Source organism: Eimeria acervulina, genomic scaffold (assembly GCF_000499425.1).
Source record: "Eimeria acervulina Houghton genomic scaffold, Eah_scaff147, whole genome shotgun sequence".
In the NCBI taxonomy this organism is placed as follows: domain Eukaryota; phylum Apicomplexa; class Conoidasida; order Eucoccidiorida; family Eimeriidae; genus Eimeria; species Eimeria acervulina.
The window spans coordinates 40,001-50,000 of record NW_013549174.1 but is presented as its reverse complement, the minus strand read 5'-3'; the positions used below and the strand labels follow the sequence as shown (position 1 = coordinate 50,000).

The following is a 10,000-nucleotide window of genomic DNA, read 5'->3' as shown; positions in this document are numbered from 1 at the left end:
TGCAGCAGCAGCAGCAAACGAGAAACCAGGAACGTCCTATACTCATAAACCTGCTGCCTTCGGCAGCAGCAGGAGCTGCTGCTGTCGTTATTGTTGTTGCTGCTGCTCCTGCAGCAGAAAGAGCCGCAAACCAAACACGCATCCCTCTGCTGCATTTGCTGCTGCTGCTGCGGCTGCTGCTGCTGCAGCGGGTAAGCAGCAGGACAGGCTTCCAGGGCAAGAAATTCATCTGATTGAATTTCTCGCCACAGCAGCAGCAAAACGGTGTAGGTACACCCCGCATGATGTGCAGCAGCAGCAGCAGCAGCGGCAGCAGCAGCAGTACCACCTGCTGCAGTTCCTGTTCCTGTTGCTGCTGCTGCTGCTGCTGCAGCAGCAGCATGCCGGTGCCATCCGCGGGGCAGCAGCCAACCGACTTCTTCTTGTATGCTGCGTCCCAGCAGCAGGTGCTGCAGCATCAGTTGCTGCTGCTGTTGCTGCTGCTGGTGCTGCTGCTGCTCTAACGCAGGCACCAAAGAGTCGACCCATGCTGCAGCAAAATCCAGAGCGCTGTCCTTCCTGCTGCTGCTGCTGCTGCTGCTGCTGCTGTCGGTGGTTTGTGTTCTTAGTGCAGCAGGCGAAGCATCATCTGCCTGCAGTCGGGTTGTTGCTGCTGCTGCTGCTGCTTGTGTTTCTGCAAGTGCCGCTGCTGCTGCTGCTGTTGTGGGCAGCAACCAGTGCGACGGACAGGCGTTACTTTGCTGCTGCTGCTGCTGCTGCTGCTTGTGCGTCCGAGCGTCGCAGAGCTGCAGCAAGGCCATGGGCAGCAACGGCTGCGTTGCTGCTGCTGCTGCTGCTGCATGCAGTGCAATAGGCGCAGGGAGAAAAACACAGACCTGCTGCTGCTGCTGCTGCTGCTGCTGCTTGAGAAGAAGCCGACACCAATCAATGCAGCAGCAGCCGCTGGCTGCCAGTGCTCCTCTCTCCCGCTGCAGCAAATCCTGCTGCAGCAGCTGGTGCTGCTGTCGCTCCTTCTGTTGCTGCTGTTGAGAGGGCTGCTGCTTTCGCTGCTGCTGCTGCTGCTGCTGCTGGGCTGCTTCAGTTAGCTGCAGGAAGCACGAAGCAGGGATGCCGCACCTATACTTGCTGCTGCTGCTGCTGCCGCTGCCGAATGAGGGCAGCCGGCGTTCACGGCGGAGCAGCAGCAGCAGCAGCAGCAAATACATCGGACAGTCTTTCTTGCTGCGGTACTGCAGCACAACTGCTGCAGCTTGCTGCAGCTCCTCGTGCGTAAGCTGCTGCTGCTGCTCATTTGAATGCGTATTGCTGCTGCTACTGCTGGTGTTGCTGCTGCAGCTGTTGCTGTCTCCGTTCAGTTTCAGCAGAGACAAGGCGGCGTGATATGCTGGGCTCAGTGCTACTGTTGCTGCTGCTGCTGCAGCTGGTGCTGCTGCAGCAGCAGCAGCAGCTATTCGTCGCGCTGCAGCAAATGCAGCATGAGATGCATCCTTGGCGAGGCGATCAAGCACTTGCTGCTGCTTCTGTTGCTGCTGCTGCTTGTGTTCTGGCTGCAACAGTTGCTGCTGCTGCTGCTGCTGCTGTTGCTGCTGCTGCTCCAGCCCTTGGGGCCCGCTTCCAGCGGCAGCCGTAGCTGCGAATGCAGCAGCAGCAGCTACTGGGGAACCTCCAACAGCAGCAGCAGCAGCCTCCTGGGGGGCAGCAGCAGCAGCAGCAGTAGCAGCTCCTGCGGAGCCTGCAGCAGCAACAGCAGCAGCTCCTGCGGAGCCTGCAGCAGCAGCAGCAGCAGCAGCAAACTTGAGAGCTGTGTGGGGTGTAGCTACAGCCACAGCCCAATAGTTCACTGCATACAGCAAAAGTCGCAGCAACCGCTGCTGCTGCTGCAGATGCCGTTGCTGCTGTTGCCATATGTTGCTGCTGCTGCTGCTGCTGCTGCTGCTGCTGCTGCTGTTTATACAGCGACGGAGGCAAAAGCGCCGCGCGCTGGCCCATGATGCAACGGCACCTAGCAGCAGCAGCAGCTGCTGCTGTTGCTGCTGTTGCTGTTGCTGCTGCTGCTGTTGCTGCTGCTGCTGTTGCTGCTGCTGAGTTGGGAGGAGCCCCTGCTGCTGCAGGCCTCTCTGCTGCTGCTGCTGCTGCTGCTGGGGCCGAAGGTGATTAAGGACGCAGCAGAGCTGCAAGAATTGCTGCAGCCGTCGCCCACCCCCTCTCCTGCTGCATCGTGTGTTACTGTTGTTGCTGCTGCTGCTGCTGCTGCTGCTGGCAGCAGCAAGACTCTCCCTCAGTTTCTCTGCCTGCGAAAGAAGATACGCAGCAAATTGCTGCAGTAGCCGAGCAGCGTGGCCTTGTTGCTGCTCTTGCTGCTGCTGCTGCTGCTGCTGGCGCTGCTGCTGCTTGAGCATCTTCAGCAGCTGCGCCTCATCGGGTGCTTTTGCAGCAGCAGCAGCAGCAGCAACAGCAGCAGGCGACAGCTGCTGCAGCAAGAACCCCGTCAGCAGCAGCAAAGGCCAAAGCGGAATGCTCAGCATTCTACACAGCCCCTCATGAATGCATTTATGCATGCGACAAACACCGCATTGCTGCTGCTGCTGCTGCTGCTGCAGCTGCTTCTGCTTTCGCTTCTGCTGCTGCCGCCTGTGGGGTGTCGTCGACACGCAGCAGCAAAGGTGAAGCAGCTGCAGCAGCACCGGAGGCTGCTGCAGTAGAGTCTGTTGGAGCAGTGGCCGCTGCAGCAACTCCAGCAGCAGCAGCAGCAGCAGCAGAGGGGGCACTCTATGCTGCCGCCGCTGCAGCCGGCTGCTGCTGTTTTTGCTGCTGCTGCTGCTTCTGCTGCTGCTGCTGCTGCTGTTGATGTTCACGTGCCCAAAGGCTATTGCTAAATGCTGCAGGAACGAGATATCTTGCTGCTGCTGCAGCTGGAGCAGCAAGACTTGCTGCTGTTGTTGCTGCTGCGGGTGCTGCGCGCTGGGTTCTGCTACAGCAGCAGCAGCAAGCAGCAGTTGTGCTGCTGCTGCAGCACTTGCACGCATGCAGCCTCGCAGCAGCAGCACCAAGGCATGGTGAATAGACACTCCTGCTGCTGCTGCTGGGGGCCCCAGCTGAACTGCTGGTGCTTCTCCTGGAGCAGCAGCAGCAGCAGCAGCAGCTGCTGCTGCTGCTGCTGCTGATCGTACTGAAGCAGCGACCCGCAGCAGCTGCAGCGGACTGCTGCTGCTGCTGCAATTGGCGATGGCGTCTTCGACTGAATAAACCGCACAGCACAAACCCTAAACCCTAAACCCTAAACCCTTAACCCTAAACCCTAAACCCTAAACCCTAAAGTGTTTTTTCCTACGGCTAGGATAAGGCTGCGGTTTTGTTTCTATGTAGAGGGTTTAGGGTTTAGGGTTTGCTGCTTACCATGATTAGGGTTTAGCTGCAGCAGCAGCTGCTGCAGGCGCCCTAGCCAGAGAGGCGCAACAGCAGGGACCTGCAGCAGCAGCAGCTGCTGCTGCTGCAGTTGTTCAAGCTGCTCCTGCTGCTGCAGCAGCAGTAAGTGTTGCGTCTCCTCTTCGCAGGAATCTGCTGCAGCAGCTGCTGCTGACAGCACCCGAACTGCTTCCTTCTTAGCCTGCTTTGCTGCAGCAGCAGCAGCAGCAGCAGCAAGTGCAGCAGTAGCAGCTCGTGCTGCGGCTGCGCCCTGTCGCTTCCCAATGCGCCGCCGTTTGCTGTATTGTCGTTTGCTCTGCTGCTGCTGCTGCTGCTGTTGTTGTTGCTGCTGCTGCTCTTGTTGCTGCTGCTGCTGCTGTTGCTGCTGCTCCAGTTTGGGCCGTCCTGCAGTTGCAGCGGCATCCGCCGCTCCACGGTCAGCAGCAGCAGCTGATGCAGCAGCAGCAGGTGCTACAGCAGCAGCAGCTATATCTTCGCTGTCCCCGTCAGAAGCCTCGTGTGCTCTGCTGCTGCTGCTTCTGCTGCTGCTGTCTGTGCCGCTGTTACTGCTGCTGTTGCTGCTGCTGCTGCGACGGCGGCCGTTGCAACCATAACCAATTCTGCTGCAGTTGCTGCTGCTGTCTTCCCCGCTGCTACTGTTGCTGCTGCTGCTGCTGCTGTGTCGGCGCGCATAAAGGCCCCGCCCAAACCTTAACCTTTTGCTGCTGCTGCTGCTGCTTCTGCTACTGCTTTTATTGCTGCTTCCATCGTCGCTGATCCCCTCGTCTCCGCCGCTGCTGTTGCTGCTGCTGCTGTTGCTGCGTGCGGTGCTACAGCTGCTGTCTCTGCTGCTGCCGTTGCTGCAGCGGCTGTTTCTTCTTGCGCGCCGAATGGTGCTGCTGCGACTGCTGCTGCTGCTGCAGTTGCTGTCGCTGTAGCTTTCGCTATGAGTGCCACTGCTGCAGCTGTTGCTGCTGCTGCTGCTGCTGCTCTTAATTCTGCAGCTGCGTTGCTGCTGCAGCAACTGCTGCTGCTCGTGTGCATGCGTTTGCTGCAGATCACGCGTGTAATGCGGCAACTGCAAAAGAAGCTGCTGCTGCAGCTGGTGATGCTGCTGCTGCTGCTGCTGCTGCTGCTGCAGCTGTTCCTGCAGCAGCAGCTCAAAGGGAACGACGACGGGACCCCTCTGCTGGTGGCTGGGGAAACTGCTGTAGTGGCTGCTGCTGCTGCTGCTGCTGCTGCTGCTGCTGCTGTTATAGCAGCAGCTGCTGCTGCTACTGTACAAGCGGCTGTAGCTGCTGTTGTCCCACAGCTGCTGCTGCTGCTGCTGCTGTTGCTGCTGCGAGTCCGCCGTCCGCTGCTTCTTCGGCGTATGCCGCTGCCACAGGTCCTGCTGCTGCTGCTGCTGCTGCTGCTGTTGCTGCTGCAGTTGTTGCTGCAGCTGCTGCGCCTTCAGAGGAGCGGCAGCAGCTGCGATGCTTTGCGAGTTTGGCTGTGCATGCAGAAGGAAGGCCTCTTGCTGCTGCAGCAGCAGCTGCTGCTGCTGCAGCTGGCGGTGTTGGTCGAGGACTGAGTTGCTGTTGCTGTTGCTGCTGCTCCTTAAAGGAGACAGCCGCTGCAGCTCGCTGTTCTCCGCCAGCAGCTGCTGCAGCAGCCGCTCTTGCCGCAGCAGTTGCTGCTGCTGCTCACGTACCTGCTGCAGCAGCAGCAGACGCTCTTCTTCGTACGTTATCCCTGCATTGTCATGCTGCAGCAGCAGTTGCTGTTGCTGTTGCTGCACTTGGTGCTGTACTTGCTGCTGATGCTGCTGCTGCTGCTGCAGCTCTTGCTGCTGCTGCTGCTGCAGTACTTCATGCTGCTGCTGCTCATTGTGAAGCGGACGACGCTGTGGGGTTCGCGTCGCTTGCAGATCAATAGGGAGAGGTGACCTCATGCTGCTGCTGCTGCCGCTGCTGCTGCTGCTGCTGCAGTTGCTGCTGCTGTTGCTGTTGTTGCTGCTGCTGCAGCTGCCTCTGCTGCTGCTGATCCGGTGTTTTCTGTTGCGTCTACCACCCAAGAAGGGTTTGGATAGACGGCACACCGGGAGCAGCAGCAGCAGCAGCAGCAGCAGCCGCTGCAGCAGCAGCAGCAGCAGCACTCCCAGGCCTAGGAAGTTTCTGCCGCAAGCTCTGCTAACAAAACCCTAAACCCTAAACCCTTATTTCTAAACCGCTACAACTCAACCCTCAGCCTGCAACGCGTTGTCTGCATGCAAAGGGGGCCCCTCTGTTGCGGTGGGGTTGGTGGTGGTGACTCAAACCCTAAACCCTAAACCCTAAACCCTAAACCCTAAACCCTAAACCTTAAATTCTAAACGTTGAAAGTTAAATTAATTTATTTTTTACATGCGTCCAAATAAAGTAATCAACAATTCGCTCCGAGGCGAAGGGCGAGCACGGAACCCTAAACCCTAAACCCTAAACCCTTAACCCCCACGAGGGCTACTACTGCTGCGCTCTAAACAAACCTTAAACCCTAAACCCTAAACCCTAATTCATTAAAGTCAGCCCTTTCTCCCCAATCCCAAAGGCTACTCTGTTGCCGACAGCTAAAAACCCTAAAAGCCCTAAACCCTAAACCCTAAACCCTAAACCCTAACCCCCCCAGACAAACCCCTCCTGAGCTGTAGCAGCGAAGTAGCGGCGCTGCCGCAGCAAACAGCAGCAAATTTTGCTGCGGACTTCTGCAGCAGAGTCTGCAGGCCTAAACCCTAAACCCTAAACCCTAAACCGCCTCCGTAGCTGTAGGCACGAGGCAGCAAATCCTGAACCCTGAACCCTAAACCCTAAACTGCAAACCCTAAACCCTAAACTGTAAACCCTAAACCCTAAACCCTTCAAGCATCATCACAACAGTTCACACTGGCGAAACGAAATAGTTTGTTGCTGCTGCAGCAACAGCAGGAAGAACCCAATTTTGGTGTCCCTGCTGCTGCTGCTGCAACAACAGCAATTGCTGTTGCTGTTGCTGCTGCTGCTGCTGCTGCAGTTGCCTGTGTTGCAGCAGCAACTGCTGCTGCTGCATCATATTATGAGGGTTTTTAATTGTTTCTTTTTACGCTTCTTCTTCTGCTGCTTCTCCCTTGCTGCCTCCTCTTCTGCTGCTACTGCTGCGTCTTCGTCATTACTATTGTATGCGTCTGTGGGAGATGCGCTTACTGCTGCTGCTGCTGCTGCTTCTGCTGCTGCTGCTGCTGCTGCTGCTGCTGCTGCTGCTGCTTGTCTTTCAAGCTCATCTGCAGAAGAATCTGCAGTTTTCGCTGCTTTCGCAATCTTTCTTTTGTGCTTCTCATTTGGGATCTTAACGCATGCACTTAGTTGCTGCTGCTGCTCGTGCTGCTGCTGCTGCTGCTGCAGCAGAACGGACTGCTGCTGCTGCGGGCCATCATCTGCTGCAGCAGCAGCTGCTGCTGCTACTTTCAACCGGTTTGTCTTCTTCTTGTGCCGCTCTTGCTGCTGCTGCTGCTGCGGCACTTCCTGCTGCTCGTATTGGTGGTGCTGCAGCAGCAAGCTTTGCTGCTGCTGCGGCCCATCATCTGCTGCTGCAGCAGCAGCAGCTGCTGCTTTTAAGCGACGTGTCTTCTTTTTGTGCCGCTCTTGCTGCTGTTGGTGCAGCTCTTCTTCCTCCTGCTGCTGTCCCTCTTCCTGCTGCTGCAGCTCTTCCTGCTGCTGCAGCAACGAGGTTTGTTGCTGCACAGGGCCATCTGCTACTGCAGCAGCTGCAGCAGCAGCAACTGCTGCTTTTAAGCGACTTGCCTTCTTCTTTGGCCGCTCTTGCTGCTGCTGCTGTTGCTGCAGCTCTTCCTGCTGCTGCTCGTACTCGTGCTGCTGCAGCAGAAAGGTTTGCTGCTGCTGTGGAGTGTCATCAGTTGCTGCTGCAGCAACAGCTTCTTTTAAGCGGTTTGTCTTCTTTTTATGCCGCTCTTGCTGCTGCTGCAGCTCCTGCTGCAGCTCCTCCTCATGCTCCTGCTGCAGCTCTTGTTGTTGCTGCTGCTCATATTGTTTCTGCTGCAGCAAAGAGGGTTGCTGCCGCTGGGTCTCTTCTGCTGCTGCAGTAACACTTGCTTTTAAGCGATTGGTTTTCTTCTTGTGGCGCTCTTGCTGTTGCTGCTGCTGCTGCAGCAGCAGCAGCAGCTTTTGTCTCTTCTTCCTGCTGCTGCTGTATGGGCCTTGAATAATCTCATGCCGCAGCACCCGCTGCTTCTTGTGCTTCGGTGCAGCAGCAAAAGCAGTAGCTGCTGCAGCATCCGGTGCTGCGGCTGCTGCTGTTGATGCGTCTTCAGAATCAGCAGCAGCTGCTGCTGCTGTTGCAATTTCCGTTGGTGCTGCTGCTTCACTAGCTGCTGCAGCTGCTACTGTTGCAGCAGCTGATGCTGTTGCAGCTGCTGCTGCTGTTGCAGCTGCTGCTGCGCCCTTTTTCTTCTTGGGCTTTGCTGCAGGCTCTTCATCCGGAAGCTGTGTCTGCTGCAGCTGCTGCTCTCGTTCCTGCTGCTGCTGCTGCTGCTGCTGCTGCTGCTGCTGCTGCTGCTGTGCTTGTTGCTGTTGCTGCTGCTGCCAGCCCGCTGCGTCAATGCTGCGGTGCTTACGGCGTTTGGCTGAGTTCCTGCTTTCGGGTGTATGTATACTAGCAGCAGCAGCAAAAGTATCTGCTGCTGCTGCTGCTGCTGCTGTTGCTGCTGCTTCTGCTGCTGCTGCTGCTGCTTCTGTGTCGTCATCAGACTGCTGATCAGAGTCCAACGTCTCTTCCAGTGGCAGCAGCAGTTCTTGCTGCTGCTGCTGCTGCTGCAGCTGCTGCAGCAGCAACTCCCTCTGGGCCTCTTCGCTGTTCTGTCCTTCACGCAGAAGCGATTGAGGCAGCTGCTGCTCTTCATCATCTGACAGCAGCTCAGCAGCATCTGCTGCTGAGCTGCTGTCAGTTGCAGCTGCTGCTGCGGGATCGAACGATCCCAGCAACGGCGATAGGGACTGTGGGGTGCCATCTGTTGCTGCTGCTGCTGTTGTTGCTGTTGCTGCTACTGAAGGCTCTTCATCGACATCGCTGCTACTGCTGCAGTCGCTGCTGCTGCTGCCGCTGCTGCGCTCGTCGTCGCTGCTGTACACACACCAGCCCTCAGGTGCTGCTGCTTCAGGGAAGAGCAGCAGATCAGCTGCCTCCTGCTTCACTCGCTGCTGCTGCAGCTCCTGCTGCTGCTGCTGCTGCTGCTGCTGTTCCCGTTGCTGCTGCTTGCACCGCCGCCCCATTCGAAGCATGTCCTCTAGCTCTTGTTGCTGCTGTTTCTGCTGCAGCTGCTCTCGCTTTTGCTCGTGCCGCTGCTGCTGTTGGTGCTGCAGCGATAGCAGTAGCTGCTGCTGCTGCTGCTCTTCCTCCTGCTGCTGCTCTTGCTGCTGTTGCAGCTTCGCGCTGCGCCTCCTTTGTCGCTGCTCCCGTTTCATAGCCTTTTGCTGCAGCAGCAATTCTGCGTCAGCAGCAGCAGCAGCAGCACCGTAGGTGTGCTGCTGCTGCTGCGCCGCGCCATCAGCTCTGCACTGCGCTTGCATCCAAGAGCCTATCTGCTGCTGCTGCTGTTGCTGTTGCTGCAGCAGCACTTGCTGCTGCTGCTGCTGCTGCTCATCGTCGCTGTGCTGCTGCCTTTTCACCGTGAAAGGTTTATACCTTTGCTGCTGCTGCTGCTGCTGCTGCTGCTGATCATGCGGTGCTGCGATATGTTGTGTACAAACAGCAGAAGCACTAGCAGCAGCGGCAGCAGCAGCAGTTGCTGCTGCCGCTGCTGCTGCAGGTTGTTCACGGCAGTCGTTGCTGCTGCGCTGCTGCATGCGCTGCTCGAGATTCAGAAGCAGAAGCTGCTGCTGCAGCAGCATTTCTTGCGTTTTTAAAATCGTTTGCTGCATCTGCTGCAGCTGCAGCTGCAGCAGCTGCTTCTCTCCTGAGTCACTGCTGCTGCTGCTGCTGCTGCTGCTGCGGCTGTGTCGCTTCCTGCGGCGACTCTTTCGAGTTGTTGCTTCTTCTGAAGATGCTCGTGAAGCATTTGCTGCTGCTGTGTCTGCTGCTGCTGCTGCTGCTGCTGCTGCAGCTCTGTTTGTGACTGGAAACGATGCCGCAGTGGCTTCAGCACAGGACGGGAGCTGCTGCAGTTGCTGATGCAGTTGTTGCTGCTGGTGCTGCTGCTGCTGCGGGTGTTGCTGTTGCTGTAGGTGCTGCTGTTGCTGTTGTTGCTGCACTTGCTGTTGCTGCTGCTGTTGCTGCACCTGCGGCTGCAGGACCTGTTGCCGTTGTAGCACAAAATAGGGCCCCTCGTCATCATCCTCTTGCTGCTGCTGCTGCTGCTGCTGCTGGTGTTGCTGCTGCTGCTGCCAGTCAGGCTCACAACCCCCTGCCACAGTGTAGCGCCGGTGCATGCGCGTTTGCTGCTGCTGCTGCTGCTGCTCTTGCTGCTGCTGCTGAGTGGTCCCTAGCGCTGCATGCGCGCTGGACCGTCCTCTGCTGCCCTGCAGCAGCAGTAGCTGCTGCTGCTGCTGCTGCTGCTGTTGCTGCTGCTGCTGGCTGCTTGGCAGCAGTT

General features: G+C 57.8%; 1 protein-coding gene across 1 annotated transcript in view; it reads right to left on the bottom strand.

Annotated features, from left to right (window-relative positions):
- EAH_00020990 (phosphatidylethanolamine-binding protein, putative) overlaps positions 1–10,000 on the bottom strand; it is a gene marked incomplete at both ends in the record, with an annotated part of 27,730 nt that overhangs the window by 2,629 nt on the left and 15,101 nt on the right. The window contains 4 exons of the mRNA XM_013393518.1: positions 1–3,238; positions 3,397–5,576; positions 6,058–6,139; positions 6,503–10,000. The exon at positions 1–3,238 is cut by the window's left edge and continues 2,629 nt beyond it; the exon at positions 6,503–10,000 is cut by the window's right edge and continues 289 nt beyond it. Of these exons, the coding sequence (XP_013248972.1) occupies positions 1–3,238; positions 3,397–5,576; positions 6,058–6,139; positions 6,503–10,000 (8,998 nt within the window). The remainder of the gene's footprint in view (positions 3,239–3,396; positions 5,577–6,057; positions 6,140–6,502) is intronic.